Source organism: Ranitomeya variabilis, chromosome 1 (genome assembly GCF_051348905.1).
Source record: "Ranitomeya variabilis isolate aRanVar5 chromosome 1, aRanVar5.hap1, whole genome shotgun sequence".
Classification (NCBI taxonomy): Eukaryota; Metazoa; Chordata; class Amphibia; order Anura; family Dendrobatidae; genus Ranitomeya; species Ranitomeya variabilis.
The window spans coordinates 1151735568-1151753690 of NC_135232.1; the positions used below are offsets into that span (position 1 = coordinate 1151735568).

Sequence of the window (18123 nt, forward strand, 5' to 3'; positions counted from 1 at the left end):
ATTGTGAGCAGAGAGGTTTTCAGAATGCAGAGAAGTGGGATTGTGATGCTAATTATGGTGTCATCGCCGCTCACCATCTTGGTGCCATCATCAAAGTTTTGGATGATGGTACATATGTCTGACATCCATGTCCACTCCTGAGGTCTTATGTGTGGAGTCTAATTGAATACCGATGGCCTTGTTGATGCTGGTAGTCAACAACTGCCCTCTTCTGCTCACAAATCAAAAAAATGGATAGTGGGTGGGCAGTTGGATCCAGGATGCAAGAGAAGGCAGGAACCCTCCCCTATCCCTTAAATAACCATACACCACCAAAAAGCCCTCCCATCCTAATTGTCACATTAGTTAACCCCTTCACTCCCACCCTCTAGATTGTCATGCGGCCTGTCCACCCTGCGGCTCCTTCACTTGTCTCATTTATCAGCATTCAGTCTTTGTCCCTCCGGTAAAGTTCTCTTCTGTTTCTCAGGTCCCAGTATCCCGCTGCTCAGATCCCTGTTCACCTGGAAGCTGGAAAAAGGCGAAACCGACAATTCACACCTGCTGCTATGACTGCATCCCGTGTTCAGAAGGCGAGATCTCCAATATAACCGGTATGTACAGTCTGAGGGGTGTAACCGGCATCCGGCACCTTCTTATAGGAGATGGACTCCGCGCATCGACCACATTCACACAGGAAGATGGACTCCGCATCGACCACATTCACACAGTGCAGAGCAGGAATGGTGTGCAGGATTTCAGTACCAGCACTGTCTGCAGCAATCACTGCCCAACACTGTCTGCAGCGGTCACTGTTCACTGCCACCATCACCACCCAGCAGTGTCTCGAGCAGTCACCATCTAGCTCTGTCTGCAGCAGTCACTGCCTAGCACTATCTGCAGCAGTCACTGTTCATTGCCACCGTCACCTGCCAGCATTGTCTGCAGCAGGCACTGCCCAACAATGTCTGCTGTGGTCACTTTTCACTGCCACCGTCACCACCCAGCACTGTCTGCAGCGGTCACTGTTCACTGCCGCAATCACTATCCAGCACTCTCTGCAGTGGTCACTGTTCACTGCCACAGTCACCTCCCAGTACTGTCAGCAGCAGTCACCTCCCAGCAATGTCTGATCCAGTCACCACCCAGCAGTCTGCACTGGTCACCGCCCAACACTGCACCGCTCACTCATCACTGCCGCTGTCATCGCCCAGCACTGTTTTAACCGGTCACCTCCCAGCAATGTCTGCACTGGTCACCACCCAACACTGTCTGCACTGCTCACTCTTCACTGCCACCATCATCGCCCAGCACTAACTGCAGCAGTCATTGTTCACTGCCACCTTCACCACCCAGCTCTATCTGCAGCGGTCACTGTTCACTGCCGCTGTCACCACCAGCACTATCTGCAGCAGTCACTGTTCACTGCCACCATCACCACCCAGCACTGTCTGCAGTGGTCACTGTTCACTGCCCAGCATTGTCTGCACTGCTAGCCTTGTTCTACAATTTTTTATTTTTTTCCAAAATTCACAAAAAACAAAAAAACAAAACGCTTTATACAGTTTGTTATGTCAGGCTGAGGCCTGGTGTATCTGAGGTGGAAAAATCATAGCTTCACAACCATAAGTTGCATAGTTCTGTCTGCTAGCCTTGCTCAACTCATTTTTCTTTTTTTTCCAAAAATCACCCCAAAATTTATAGTTTGTTATGTCAGGCTGAAGCCTGTTGTATCTGTGGTGGAAAAATCGTAGATTAGCAGGCATACGTAGCATAGTTATATCTGCTAGCCTTGTTCTACATTTGTTTTTCCAAAATTCATAGAAAAAAAAAAAACTTTATATAGACTGTTATGTCAGGCTGAGGCCTGGTATACCTGTAGTGGATAAATCGTAGCTTAGCAGGCATACGTAGCATAGTTCTGTCTAGGGTTGAGCGAAATGGATCGGTCAATTTCATAAGTCGCCGACTTTCGGCAAAGTCGGGTTTCATGAAACCCGACCCGAACCCAGTGTGGGATCGGCCATGCGGTCGGCGATCTTCGCGCCAAAGTCGCGTTTTGTATGACACTTTCAGCGCTATTTCTTAGCCAATGAAGGTGGACGCAGAGTGTGGGCAGCGTGATGACATAGGTCCTGGTCCCCACCATCTTAGAGAAGGGCATGGCAGTGATTGGCTTGCTTTCAGCGGCATCACAGGGGCTGTAAAGGGGCGTGCACGCCAACTGCCATCTTACTTCTGCCGATCGTAGCATAGGGAGAGGTTGCTGCCGCGTCGTCAGAAAAAGGGATAGCGTTAGGGAGGGAAGATTAACCCCCAAACCGCTTGTGCTGTAGCGATTTCCACTGTCCAACACCACCTTTTCTTTGTAGGGACAGTGGAGGCTAGATTTCTGTGCAACAGCTCTATAGCTTATAAGGCTCCCTGATAGCTGTGTTGCTGTTTGTACGCCGCTGTGCAAACCAACTGCTTTTTTAAAAGCAAAAATCCTGTTGCTTCTTTCTGCACAGTTCGATTGTTTATTTGTCCACACTTTTGTGTGCAGCAGTCCTTTTTATTGCTGGCTGACGTACTTGTCCTGACTGAGATCATTGTAGGGAGATTGTTATCAAAGCACTGCGGAATATGTTGGCGCTATATAAATAAAAATTATTATTATTTTTATATTATTATATTATTATTGTAGTACAGTCCCATTTTTTTTTTATATATATGCCAGCCACTGTAACTGTGTAGTGTAATACAGTGGGCCTGTTTTTTTCTGCTGTCTCCCACACATAAAAAGGAAGATTTAAACTGCCACAAAGTGCATCTGCGTCAGTCCTGTTTGTGGCATATCTGCCAGCCACTTTCTGACACTGAAACTGTGTAGTGTAATACAGTGGGCCTGATTTTCCCAGCAGACTCTCACACCTATAAAGGGAGATTTACACTCACTGGCCACTTTATTAGGTACACCTGTCCAACTTCTTGTTAACACTTAATTTCTAATCAGCCAATCAAATGGCGGCAACTCAGTGCATTTAGGCATGTAGACATGGTCAAGACAATCTCCTGCAGTTCAAACCGAGCATCAGTATGGGGAAGAAAGGTGATTTGAGTGCCTTTGAACGTGGCATGGTTGTTGGTGCCAGAAGGGCTGGTCTGAGTATTTCAGAAACTGCTGATCTACTGGGATTTTCACGCACAACCATCTCTAGGGTTTACACAGAATGGTCCGAAAAAGAAAAAAAATCCAGTGAGCGGCAGTTCTGTGGGCGGAAATGCCTTGTTGATGCCAGAGGTCAGAGGAGAATTGGCAGACTGGTTCGAGCTGATAGAAAGGCAACAGTGACTCAAATCGCCACCCGTTACAACCAAGGTAGGCCTAAGAGCATCTCTGAACGCACAGTGCGTCGAACTTTGAGGCAGATGGGCTACAGCAGCAGAAGACCACACCAGGTACCACTCCTTTCAGCTAAGAACAGGAAACTGAGGCTACAATTTGCACAAGCTCATCGAAATTGGACAGTAGAAGATTGGAAAAACGTTGCTTGGTCTGATGAGTCTCGATTTCTGCTGCGACATTCGGATGGTAGGGTCAGAATTTGGCGTAAACAACATGAAATATTTGGGATGTGGTGGAACGGGAGATTCGCATCAGGGATGTGCAGCCGACAAATCTGCGGCAACTGTGTGATGCCATCATGTCAATATGGACCAAAATCTCTGAGGAATGCTTCCAGCACCTTGTTGAATCTATGCCACGAAGAATTGAGGCAGTTCTGAAGGCAAAAGGGGGTCCAACCCGTTACTAGCATGGTGTACCTAATAAAGTGGCCAGTGAGTGTATATTGCCATTGAGTGCATCTGCGTAAGTCCTGTTTGTGGCATATCTGTCAGCCACTTTCTGACACTGAAACTGTGTAGTGTAATACAGTGGGCTTGATTATTTCTGCATTTTCCCACACATAAAAAAGGGAGATTTATATTGCCACTGAGTGCATCTGCATCAGTGCTGTTTGTGGCATATCTGCCAGCCACTTTCTGCCACTCAAACTGTGTAGTGTAATACAGTGGGCCTGATTTTCCCAGCAGTCTCCCACAGCTATAAAGGGAGATTTTAACGCACAACAAGTTTACGTACAGCTTCTACCTGGTTTTACAGTACCATATAACGGTTGTTAGTTTGGTTACAGTTTTCCAAGAACAAGGAAGTCTGGTGGAAGAGGTCGTGGCCATGGGCGGTCATTGCTAGCTGGTAATGATGGTAGTGGTGGTGGTCGTGGAGCATCAAGTGGTCGTGGGAAAAGCAATATAGCACCTAAGTCTCACGTTGTTGAGCCAGTGTCATTGTCTGGCTACACAAGGCCTCGAACGCTCCCTTTTCAGGGAGTAGCAAAACCGCTTTTAAAGCCAGAGCAGAAGGAAAAATGTTGGCTTTCCTTGCTGCCTCTGCCTCTAGCTCTTTCGCCTCCTCTTCGGAAAGTGAAAAATTTAAAAGCAGCCCGTCGTTAGTGGATGCTCCCTGTCAGGTACAAGTCGCTTCCTTGTGTCCTTCACCCAGAACAACAGTGAAGGATGCGTCAGGTGACACAACAGGTTACTCCATGGAGCTCTTTAAACATACCATCACTGGGTTAGAAAGGGAAATTGTTAACAGGCCATGCCCATTACAAGATGAATCGGACATGGAGTGCACAGATGCACAGCCATAGCTAGATCATTATGCTGTTCCATTGACTCAGATCACAACATTGCCCTCACAGTGTACTGAGCCAGAATCTGACCCTGATGAGACTATGGTGCCCTGTCCCGAACGCAATAGCACCGGCTTACACGGTGACACAGAGGAAGGTGCACAGGACATAGAAGAGGAGGTGATAGATGACCCAGTTTTTGACCCTGATTGGCAGCCATTGGGGGAAGAGGGTGCCGCTGCCTGTAGCTCAGAAGCGGAGGAGGATGATCTGCTGCATCCAACTACTAAAGCTGTCATCTGGCAGGCCCGCATCATGCCCAAAACGTGTGTCAAAAGCCACAACAAGTGTAGGACAGCTTTGCAATCCGGTGACAGTAGCACGGCGTGCAAAGCCTGAAAAGGTATTCCATAGTAGGACGAGTGCAGTGTGGCAATTTTTTAACCAAGATCCGAATGATCAGTTCAAAGTAATATGTAAGAAATGCTCCAAGACCTTTAGCAGAGGGAAGAAAGAAAGTTTAAATACAATGTGCATGCGTAGACATCTAACCAGCAGGCACTTGGAACCATGGACTAACTACCAAACTTCCCGTACCGTTGATGCACCTCCTGATATTGAAGTTAGTCAGCAACACAACTTTGCTTCCCTCACTGGAAGCCCACCGGTTATGGCACCACCAGTAACAAATGTGGAGGTATTGTCGCAAGGCCAAAGCAGTCAGGGAATCACAAGGTTCTTGGTTGGAAACACTGTAGGTAGGCCCACATCAAGAATACCATCACCAAGCATCTCTCAATCTGCCACGTCCACCACCCCCCCACTAGTTCCACCATATGCAGCTCTCCAGTCCAGCTCAGCCTACAAGAGACTCTAGATAGGAAAAGAAAGTACTCTTCCTCTCATCCGCGTACACAGGGTTTGAATGGCTACATTGCTCGACTAATCTCGTTAGAGATGATGCCTTACCGGTTGGTTGAAAGCGAAACTTTCAAAGTCCTGATGGCCTACGCAGTACCACGCTATGACCTACCCAGTCGACACTTCTTTGCAAGAAAAGCCATCCCAGCACTCCACCAACATGTCAAAGAACGCATTGTCCATGCACTGAGGCAATCGGTCAGTAGAAAGGCACACCTAACAACTGATGCATGGACCAGTAGGCATGGCCAAGGACGTTATGTGTCCATCACGGCACACTGGGTTAATGTTAATGTAGTGGATGCAGGGTCCACAGGGGACATAGTGGCACAGTTCTGCCTAGCCCACGGTCTAGGAAACAGTTGGCTGTAGGCGTTTTCACCTCCTCCAGGAGCGAAAGCTCGTCCACAGAGCTCAGTCACACAAACACTCCATCCGCAGCTGCCAGTGTTGCACCAGTGGGGCCCCATTATGGAACAGCTTGTGGTAAGTGTCAGCAGACTGTGCTGCAAATTAAGTGTTTGGGTGACAACAGACACACCGCGGAAGTACTGGCCGAGTACTTGCAGCAAGAAACTCAGTCATGGCTGGGCAGTGTACATCTTGAGGCAGGCAAGGTAGTCAGTGATAATGGAAGGAATTTTATGGCTGCCATAGCCCTTTCCGAAATGAAACACATACCTTGCCTGGCTCAGACCTTGAACCTTGTGGTGCAGTGCTTCCTCAAGAATTACCTTGATTTACCAGCCCTGCTCCTGAAGGTGCGCAGACTTTGCTCGCACATCCGCCGGTCGTCCGTAGACTCCAGCCATATGCTTAACCATCAGCGATCGCTGAATCTTCCCCAGCACCGCCTAATAATAGACGTTGCAACAAGGTGGAACTCTACACTGCACATGCTTCAGAGGCTGTGCGAGCAGAGGCGTGCTGTCATATATTTGTGGGAGGATACACATACACGGGCAGGCAGTTGGATGGCAGACATGGAGTTGTCTGGTGTGCAGTGGTCGAAGCTACAAGACCTCTGTCAAGTCCTTCAGTGTTTTGAGGAATGCACATGGCTGGTCAGTGCGGACGACGCCATCATAAGCATGAGCATCCCACTAATGCGTCTGCTGATGCAAAGTTTGACGCACATCAAAGAGCAGGCGTCTGCGGCTGAGGAGGGAAGCCTTGATGACAGTCAGCCATTGTCTGGTCAGGGAAGTCTCCGGGAGAAGGTGGCGGATGAAGAGGAGGAGGAGAAAGATGATGGGGCTGAATATTTATGGGAGGAGGCTTCTCAGGGGGCAATAGAAACTGGTGGCATTGCAAGGTCAGGTACAGGGTTTTTGCGGGCCACAAGTGAGGTAGATTTTCAAGAAAGTGCTCCTCAACCCAGCACAAGCAGTGAATTGACACCTGGAACTTTGGCCCACATGGCAGAGTATGCCTTGCGTATCCTAAAACGGGAACCCCTCATTATCAAAATGATGACCGATGACGATTACTGGTTGGCCTGCCTCCTGGATCCACGATACAAAGGCAAATTGCAAAATATCATGCCACATGAGAACCTTGAGCAAATATTGGCTACCAAACAAGCAACTCTTGTAGACCATTTGGTTCAGGCATTCCCAGCACACAACGGCGCTGATGGCTCTCACACGAGCTGTAGGGGGCAACATGGCAGAGGTGCTAAAGGTGCACAAAACCGAAGTGGCATTGGACAAAGGGGATTTCTCACCAGGTTGTGGAGTGATTTCGCAATGACCGCAGACACGGCAGGTACTGCTGCATCGATTCAAAGTGACAGGAGACTGCATTTGTCCAGTATGGTTACCAACTATTTTTCCGCCATTATCGATGTTCTCCCTCACAGGTCATTCCCCTTTGATTACTGGGCATCTAAACTAGACACCTGGCCCGAATTGGCAGAATATGCATTACAGGAGCTCGCTTGCCCAGCTGCTAGTGTGCTCTCAGAAAGAGTGTTCAGTGCTGCTGGTTCAATACTGACCGAAAAAAGGACACGTCTGGCTCCCCGAAATGTTGATGATCTAACCTTCATAAAAATGAACCAATCATGGATTTCAAATTATTTTGCCCCACCTTCCCCTGCTGACACGTAGCGTGCCAGAAATATGTCTTGTTTTTGGCCTCCTCTTACTGACTGCTCCAATTCCGCCATTTGCAGGTGCCGAATGTCCATTTGTATACCTCCCTACATGGGCTGACTACCCCCACAGGGCCGTGGTCACAATGTGGCGCAAACACCCATGCGAGTGCCGTTTGCCTGGACAGACCCCTTAATACTTTGCGCCAACTACCCCTGTCTGCAAATCTGCAGAGGAGCCCAAACCTGAACCTCGCTATGCCACCAGTTTATTTAGGACCAATTCCTTGGCTGACATTTAGTCCACTTTAGTATTTTGGCCTAATAAATGTGTCAGCCACTTCTAACAGTTGACCTCCGCTGAACAAAGCTATGCCACCTCTGTACTCCTTCTTACCAATTATGAACTGCATGGAGCCAACTTACTTATTTGTGCCTAGTAACTGTGTCAGCCTCTCATAACAGTTGTCCTCCCATGCTGAAACAAGCTAGGCCGCCAGGTTAGTCCCGCTAGCAGTTTTGAACTGCATTTAGTCACTTTTTTTATGTCTTCGCCACACATTACAACTGTACCCCCCCTGAAACAAGGTAGGCCGCCTGTGTACTCCTCTTACCAATTGTGAACTGTATATAGCCTTCTTTTTTATTTTACGCCTACTCTGTGTGTCAGAGCCACTAATTACACTTGTCCTCCTCCGCTGAACCACGCTATGCCGACTGTGTACTCCTATTCCAAATTTTGAACTGCAATTAGCCACCTTTTTTAATTGTAGGCCTACTCTGTCTGTCTGCACCACTTATTACAGTTGTCCTCCACTGAACAAAGCTATGTCGCCTGTGTACTCCACTAACCAATTTTGAACTGCATTTTGCCTACTTTCTTATTTATGCCTACTAAATGTGTCTGCCTCCCATTACAGTTGTCCTCCACTAAACAAAGCTGAGCCTCAGTTTTCCTAAGATGTCAGATATTTAACTGCATTTGGCCTACTGGTTTGGTTGGGCCCTAGTAACGGTGTCTACTGCTCCTTGGCTTTTCTCCTCCACTGAGTATAGCTGAGCTTCAATCTTCAGGCTTTCGGCCTATAGGAATTTTTAAACTGCATTTGGCCTACTTGTTTGGTTGGGCCCTAGTAACGGTGTCTGCCGCTCCTTGCTGTTCTCCTTCACCGATTAAAGCTGAGCTTCAATCTTCAGGCTTTCGGCCTGTATTTAGAATTTTAAACTGCATTTGGGCTACTAGTTTGGTTGGGCCCTACTAATGGTGTCTGCCGCTCCTTGCTGTTCTCCTCCACCGATTAAAGCTGAGCTTCAATCTTCAGGCTTTCGGCCTGTATTTAGAATTTTAAACTGCATTTGGGCTACTAGTTTGGTTGGGCCCTACTAAAGGTGTCTGCCGCTCCTTGGTGTTCTCCTCCACCGATTAAAGCTGAGCTTCAATCTTCAGGCTTTTGGCCTGTATTTAGAATTTTAAACTGCATTTGGGCTACTAGTTTGGTTGGGCCCTACTAACGGTGTCTGCCGCTCCTTGGTGTTCTCCTCCACCGATTGAAGCTGAGCTTCAATCTTCAGGCTTTCGGCCTGTATTTAGAATTTTAAACTGCATTTGGGCTACTAGTTTGGTTGGGCCCTACTAACGGTGTCTGCCGCTCCTTGGTGTTCTCCTCCACCGATTAAAGCTGAGCTTCAATCTTCAGGCTTTCGGCCTGTATTTAGAATTTTAAACTGCATTTGGGCTACTAGTTTGGTTGGGCCCTACTAACGGTGTCTGCCGCTCCTTGCTGTTCTCCTCCACCGATTAAAGCTGAGCAACAATCTTCAGACTTTCGGCCTGTATTTAGAATTTTAAACTGCATTTGGGCTACTAGTTTGGTTGGGCCCTACTAACGGTGTCTGCCGCTCCTTGCTGTTCTCCCCCACCGATTAAAGCTGAGCTTCAATCTTCAGGCTTTCGGCCTGTATTTAGAATTTTAAACTGCATTTGGGCTACTAGTTTGGTTGGGCCCTACTAACGGTGTCTGCTGCTCCTTGCTGTTCTTCTCCACTGATTAAAGCTGAGCTTCAATCTTCAGGGTTTTGGCCAGTATTTAGAATTTTAAACAGCATTTGGGCTACTACTTTGGTTGGGCCCTACTAACGGTGTCTGCCGCTCCTTGTTGTTCTCCTGTGCTTTTCTCCTGAGCTTCAATCTTCAGGCTTTCGGCCTGTATTTAGAATTTTAAACTGCATTTGGGCTACTTGTTTGGTTGGGCCCTACTAACGGTGTCTGCCGCTCCTTGCTGTTCTCCTGTGCTTTTCTCCTGAGCTTCAATCTTCAGGCTTTCGACCAGTATTTAAAATTTTAAACAGCATTTGGGCTACTACTTTGGTTGGGCCCTACTAACGGTGTCTGCCGCTCCTTGTTGTTCTCCTGTGCTTTTCTCCTGAGCTTCAATCTTCAGGCTTTCGGCCTGTATTTAGAATTTTAAACTGCATTTGGGCTACTAGTTTGGGTGGGCCTACTAACTGTCTGCCACTCATTACAGTTGTCCTCCACTGAACAAAGCAATGCCGCCTGGTTAGTCCTGTTACCAATTTTGAACTCCATTTAGCCTACTTTATTCTTTGGGCCTATATCTGTGTTTCCTCCTCATCCTGCCCATTGCCCAACCAGTGCTACATGAGTCTGCAGGTACATTTACCCAGACCACTACATTCCCCTTGCACTCTACATAGCCAGAATCTGACCCTGCTGAAAGTCAGGTTCCCCTTCCCGCATACTATACCACCTTACACGGGGACAAAGAGGAAGGCGCAGGTGAAAGTGCAGGTTCCTTCATCAGGTGGGGAGGGCATACTCGTTGGCGACGTCACTGTCACAGGGCCCCTCATAGTACGCAAAAGTGTCTCTGCTGGTGGGAGGCGCCCCCACCGTCAAACACAACGCCATAAATGAGGGGCCATGTGCCAGTGCCAATGCGAATGAGTAGGCCCCCCTGCTTGCTCAGGATCACAGCACTTGCAAAGTTGAAATACTGACCTCTCTCAGCTCCACCGCCGTGACGTAGTCCGCGTTTCCTGGGCCCACGAAAAACTTGAGCCAGACCTACCCCCCCACAACTTTAGCCAAATGACCCCCAATTTTCAATGCCTAACTATTATTGTAAGGTAAATTAAGATTCACAAGCTTAAGTGACACGAATTGATGTTTTTGACATTAAAATGGGCAATGTAGGTGTTTTCCTGTCCTCCACTCACTGCCGACTTTGCTCCCCCATTGGCTTACATTTGGTTTCGTGTTTCGGTCGATCCCCGACTTTGCACGATAATCGGCCGATTTCACTCGACTCGACTTTTGACAAAGACGGGTTTCGCAAAACCAGACTCGATCCTAAAAAAGTAAGTCGCTCAACCCTAGTTCTGTCTACTAGCCTTGTTCTACAATTTTTTTTTCCAAACTTCACAAAAAACAAATAAAATACTTTATACAGTCTGTTATGTCAGGCTGAGGCCTGGTGTATCTGTGGTGGATAAATCGGAGCTTAGCAGGCATAAGTTGCATAGTTCTGTCTGCTAGCCTTGTTCAACTCATTTTTATTTTTTTCAAAAATCACCAAAAAACAAAAAAATGTATACAGTGTTATGTCAGACTGAACCCTGGTGTATCTGTGATGGAAAAACCGTAGCTTAGCAGTATTACATACCATAGTTCTGTCTGCTAGCCTTGTTCAACTCATGTTTATTTTTTGTCCAAAAATCACCAAACCCCCCCCCAGAATTATACAGTCTGTTATGTCAGGCAGAGGCCTGGTGTATTTGTGGTGGAAAAATCGCAGCTTAGCAGGCATACGTAGCATAGGTCTGTCTGCTAGCCTTGTTCTACAATTTTTTTTTCCAAAATTCACAAAAAACAAATAAAATACTTTATACAGTCTGTTATGTCAAATCTGTCATTTGTACTCAAATGACACAGGAACATCATGGGGATCGCCACTGGAAGCATTTCTGACTTCTAGGTTCCAGCTGTAAGCAATGTTGTCAGAGTTTCACGCCATTTTTCCAGTTGCACCAAAAAACATTCCAAAACAAAACCAAAATGGATTTTGCTTGGAAATATGTTAAGGTAGATCCAGGGTAATTACTTGTATATAAGGCAAAATAATTAACCCCAGACCAAAATGTTCCTCCACCACCTGGGCTATGTCACACGCAGCGTTTTTCAAGCGTTTTTCAACTGTAACATTGTTTTCAACCAATACAAATACATTCACTGGGAAATGTCATTGTAACCTTTAACAACCCTAGCTGGCCATGTGGTGTGTAACACATAAGGACTAGGGTTAAGCAACTTTTACTTTTTGGGGGTCGAATCGGGTTTTGCGAAACCCGGCTTTGTCAAATGTCGAGTTGAGTGAAATCGGCCGATCTTCTTGAAAAGTCGGGGTCGTGGATCGGCCGAAACACGAAACCCAATGCAAGTCAATGGGGAAGCATAGTCGGCAGTGAGTGGAGGCCAGGAAAACACCTACAGTGCCCATTTTAATGCCAAAAACATCAATTCTTGTTACTTAAGCTTGTCAATCTTAATTTACCTTATAATAATAGGTAGCCATTGAAAATTTGGGGGACATTTGGCTAAAGTTGTGGGGGGTAGGGCTGGTTCAAGTTTGTAGTGGGCCCAGGAAACGTGGACTACGTCACGGCGGTGGAGCAGTTACAGGTAAGTATTGCAACGTTGCAAGTGCTGTGATCCTGAGCAAGCAGGGGTCCCACTCGTTCGCATTGGCACTGGCACAGGGCCCCTCACAGTACGGCGGTGTGCTTGCACGGCGGGGGCGCCTCCCACCGGCATCGACACTTTTCCGTACTATGAGGGGCCCTGTGCCAGTGACGTCGCCAACGAGTGGGCCCCCCCACCTGATGAAGGAACCTGCACTTTCACCTGCACCTTCCTCCTTGTCCCCGTGTAAGGTGGTATAGTATGCGGGAAGAGGAACCTGACTTTCAGCAGGGTCAGATTCAGGCTGTGTAGAGTGCAAGGGGAATGTAGTGGTCTGGGTCAATATACTAGCAGACTCATCTAGCACTGGCTGGGCAATGGGCAGGATGAGGAGGAAACACAGATCTAGGCCCAAATAATAAAGTGGCCTAAATGCAGTTCAAAATTGGTAACAGGACTAACCAGGCGGCATTGCTTTGTTCAGTGGAGGACAACTGTAATAAGAGGCTGACACAGTGAGTAGGGCCAAATAAGTAACTAGGCTAAATGCAGTTCTAAATTGGTAACAGTAGGAAAAAGGCGGCACTGCTTTGTTCAGTGGAGGAGAACACCAAGCAGCGGCAGACACCGTTACTAGGCCCCAACCAAACTAGTAGGCCAACTGCAGTGTTACATTAACAACTACCTAATGAGAGCCTGAAGGTTGAAGCTCAAGATAACCAAACAGGAGGAAACCCAGGAGCGTCAGACACCGTGACTAGGCCCCAACCAAAGTAGTAGGGCAACTGCTGTCCTATCTAACCAACTACTTAATGAGAGCCTGAAGGTTGAAGCTCAGACAAGGAAACCTGGAGGAGATCACCAAGGAGGAGGAGAACACCAAGGAGGAGGAGAACACCAAGTAGTGTCAGACACCGTTACTAGGCCCCAACCCAAGTAGTAGGGCAACTGCAGTGTTACATTTAAAAATACTTAATGAGAGCCTGAAGGTTGAAGCTCAGACAAGGAAACCTGGAGGAGAACACCAAGGAGGAGGAGACCTGTTATGGACCTGGTGGTTAGGAGCACCTGGGATGACCTGATAGTCAAACTGCAAAATAGAGCGAGCTCTGGGAAGTGGGAGCTCTGCTGACCGCAACCCTAATCCTATTATCACACACACTAGAATTAGCCGTGGATCGTGCCTGACTCTGCCTAGACGACTCTTCACAGCCTGAGAGGTAACTACCCCTAAAAAGAAATAAAGCCTCACCTTGCCTCAGAGAAATACCTCAAAGGGAAAGAGCAGCCCCCCACATATATTGACTGTGAGTTAAGAGGAAGGCACAAACACAGGAATGAGACAGGTTTCAGCAAAGGAGGCCAGTCTTACTAAATAGGCAGAAGATAGATAAAGGGATCTTTGCGGTCAGCACAAAAACTACAAAAAGCCACGCAGAGTGAGCGAAAAAAAACCCGCACGACTCACGGTGCGGTGGTGCCACTCTGCAACCCAGAGCTTCCAGCTAGCGAGAAAATATCATTATAGCAAGCTGGACAGAAACCTAGCAGGTACTCAGAAATATATTCAGCACACAAATGAACACAAATGAGCTTAGCAGGGACTTAGCTTCCGCTGGAGTAGACAGGTCATCAGGAGATCCATGTGAGATCTGAACCAGTACTGATACATTGACAGCTGGCATCAAGTAACGATCTGAGCAGAGTTAAATAGAGGAACCAGCCCTAGTCCTAAATGATGCAGCTGAGGAAGCCACTTCAAGACCAGCAGCTCCACTTTCAGCCACCAGAGGGAACCCACGGACAGAACTCACAGAAATACCATTCCTGACCACAGGAGGGAGTTCGAGAACAGAGTTCACAACAGAGACCACCAAGGAGCGTCAGACACCGTTACTAGGCCCCAACCCAAGTAGTAGGGCAACTGCAGTATTACATTTAAAAATACTTAATGAGAGCCTGAAGGTTGAAGCTCAGACAAGGAAACCTGGAGGAGAACACCAAGGAGGAGGAGAACACCAAGGAGCGTCAGACACCATGACTAGGACCCAACCAAAGTAGTAGGGCAACTGCTGTCTTATCTAAACAACTACTTAATGAGAGCCTGAAGGTTGAAGCTCAGACAAGGAAACCTGAAGGAGATCACCAAGGAGGAGGATAACACCAAGGAGGAGGATAACACCAAGGAGGAGGAGAACACCAAGGAGCGTCAGACACCGTTACTAGGCCCCAACCCAAGTAGTAGGGCAACTGCAGTGTTACATTTAAAAATACTTAATGAGAGCCTGAAGGTTGAAGCTCAGTTTTTTCAGTGGAGGACAGCGTGATTTAGTGGCGCAGACAGACAAAGGTAGTATGTTAACTAAAAATGTTGGCTCTATGCAGTTTTAAATTGGTTACAGGGGTACACAGGCAACATTGGTGTGGTCAGCGGAGGACAATTGGAAGGAGGGACCGCAGACAGACTTCTTAGGCCTAAAATAATAAAATAGGCTCTATGCAGCTTCCATTATGTGGCAGGGGTACAGAGGCAGCATTGGTGTGGTCAGTGGAGGACAATTGGAAGGAGGGACCGCAGACAGACTTCTTAGGCCCAAACTATTAAAATAGGCTCTATGCAGCTTAAATTTGTCGACAGGGGTACACAGGCAGCATTGGTGTGGTCAGTGGAGGACAATTGGAAGGAGGGACCGCAAACAGAATTCCTAGGCCTAAAATAATAAAATAGGCTCTATGCAGCTTACATTTGGCACAAGGGGTACACAGGCAGCATTGGTGTGGTCAGTGGAGGACAATTGGAAGGAGGGACAGCAGACAGACTTCCTAGACCTAAAGTAATAAAATAGGCTCTATGCAGCATAAATTTGTCAACAAACATATAAAACAGACAAACAAGAGACAACAAAAAAAATAACATATACTTTCTTTTACCTGAGGGCTTTTCCCGTTAGAAATCCCCAAAGACTGACTCTAGAAAGCCTCCTTTCCCGGAGAGAAAACTGTGTGAGTAATAAATCTACTCACTTACCCGGGATTTGGTTTTCTGTTCAGGATGGAGGCAGTCAATTGTTCAGTCTAAGATGAATGTCGAAGGAGAAAGTATATCCCGCTGAGGGCCTCCAAGTTGGGAATAGGGCAACTGTACATTAGAGACGCACACAGAGGGTAAGTAGGTCTGGAAACCTGGACAAGGGGATAAAGGGTGGAGATCCCTTATGCTTTACAACAAATTAAGGATTAACAGTAGGAAAGCAAAAGAAGCAGCAAAAGCCAACCCCTGTTATGGTGAATATGCCTCCGGATGTATTTAATAATGCTGAACACTGCGGTGCAGGGGACAGGTATATATCACAGGGGAACAGGTGGAGAAAAGAAAAGGAAAGATGGGAGTTCGCCAAAAGTAAACAAAAATAGTGGTCTCCTATGCTGACTTTCTGATATAGTAATTTTGCGCAAAGCATTTACTGGTGTAAATGTAGGACAGGTCCCCTGACTATTTTAACTAGCATCATACATGTTATCAAATTGTTATTGTCTGTGCCAGCCATTGAAGGATTTCAGCGCATAGAATAAACAGTGGTGGAGCACCGAGAGATAATTTTGCAAGTCGTAGAGCACAGTTTGACCTGGGTGGGGGAAACTCTTTCCTGGGTGGTGGTACAAGCCCAGGGCCCCTCATGTTACAACGGTGTGTCTGACGTTGGGTGCGCGCCACCCCCGCCAGAGACACTTCATTGTACTATGAGGGACCCAGTGCCAGTGCCGTCGACCAAAAGTGGGCACACCCACCTCTTCAGACAAACGGCACTCTGACGGGTGCTTGCGCCAAGTGGCAAGACCACGGCCCCGTGGGGGGAGTTAGGCCATTTAGGGAGGTGTAAACATGTCGTATGCTGGACAAACAGCCGCAGCAAATTAAGAGATTGGAACAGTCAGTAATACCAGTCCCAAAGCAAGACCTTTTTACAGGAAAGCTAGGTTTCAGCTGGGAAAGGTGGGGCAAAATAATTTGAAATCCATGAGTGGTTCATTTTAATGAAGGTTAGATCATCAACATTTTGGGTAGCCAGACGAGTCCTTTTTTCGGTTAGTATTGAACCAGCAGCACTGAATACTCTTTCTGATAGCACACTAGCTGCTGGGCAAGCAAGCTCCTGCAATGCGTATTCGGCCAATTCAGGCCAGGTGTCTATTTTGGATGCCCAGTAATCAAAGGGGAATGACGGTTGAGGGAGAACATCGGTAATGGAGGAAAAATAGTTAGTAACCATACTGGACAAATGCTGTCTCCTGTCACTTTGAATTGATGCTGCAGTACCTGTTGTGTCTGCGGTCATTGCGAAATCACTGCACAACCTGGTCAGAAAACCCCTGTGTCCTACGCCACTTCTTAATTGTGCAGCTCTAACACCTCTGCCCTGTTGCCCCCTGTAGCTCGTGTGAGAACCATCACCGGCGATGTGTGCTGGGAATACCTGAATCAAACGGTCTACAAGAGTAGCTTCTTTGGTTGCCAATATTTGTTCGAGGTTCTCGTGTGGCATGATATTTTGCAATTTGCATTTATAACGAGGATCAAGGAGGCAGGCTAACCAGTAATCGTCATTGGTCATCATTTTTATAATGCATGGGTCCCTTTTGAGGATACGCAAGGCATAATCCGCCATGTGGGCCAATGTTCCAGTTGTCAAGTCAGTGCATATGCTGGGTTGAGGAGCACTTTCGGGCAAATCAACGTCACTTGTCTCCCTCAAAAACCCTGAACCTGGCCTTGCACCGCCAGCACTTTTGATTGCCCCTGAGAAGCTTTCTCACCCCCAAAATACTCATCCCCACCATCCTCCTTGTCCTCCTCCTCTTCGGCCGCCACCTCGTCCTGTAGACTTCCATGAGCAGACAATGGCTGACTGTCATCAAGGCTTCCCTCGTCCTCGGCTGCAGACGCCTGCTCCTTTATGTGCGTCAAACTTTGCTTCAGCAGACGCATTAGGGGGATGCTCATGCTTATTACGGCGTTGTCTGCACTAAACAGCCGTGTGCATTCCTCAAAACACTGAAGGACTTTACACAGGTCTTGGAGCTTTGACCACTGCACAGATGACAACTCCATGTCTGCCATCCAACTGCCTGCCCATGTATGTGTATCCTCCCACAAATACATAACAGCATGCCTCTGTTCGCACAGTCTATGAAGCCTGTGCAGTGTGGAGTTCCACCTTGTTGCAACTTCGATGATTAGGCAATGCTGGGGAAGGTTCCAAGACCGCTGATGGTTCTGCATATGGACGGAGTGTATGGGCGAACGGCGGATGTGAGAGCAAAGTCTGCGCACTTTCAGCAACAGGTCGGGTAACCCCGGATAAGTTTTGAGGACACACTGCAGCACCAGGTTTAAGGTGTGAGCAAGGCAAGGAATGTGTTTCAGTTGTAAAAGGGCTATGGCAGCCATAAAATTCCTTCCGTTGTCACTCACTACTTTGCCTGCCTCAAGATGTACAGTGCTCAGCCATGACTGAGTTTCTTGCTGCAAGAACTCGGACAGAACTTCCGTGGTGTGTCTGTTGTCGCCCAAACACTTCATTGCCAATACAGCCTGCTGACGCTTGCCACAAGCTGTTCCATAATTGGACACCTCGTGTGCAACAGTGGCAGCTGAGGACGGAGTGGTCGTGCGACTGCGGTCTGTGGACGAGCTCTCGCTTCTGCTAGAGGACGAGGAGGAGGAAGGGGGAAGAATGCCTACAGGCAAC

General features: G+C 47.6%; 1 protein-coding gene across 1 annotated transcript in view; it reads left to right on the forward strand.

Moving 5' to 3' along the window:
* LOC143801002 (vomeronasal type-2 receptor 26-like) overlaps positions 1–18123 on the forward strand; it is a 58424-nt gene that overhangs the window by 1635 nt on the left and 38666 nt on the right. Inside the window, exon 2 of the mRNA XM_077281223.1 lies at positions 470–593. Coding sequence (XP_077137338.1) covers positions 470–593 — 124 coding nt within the window. The remainder of the gene's footprint in view (positions 1–469; positions 594–18123) is intronic.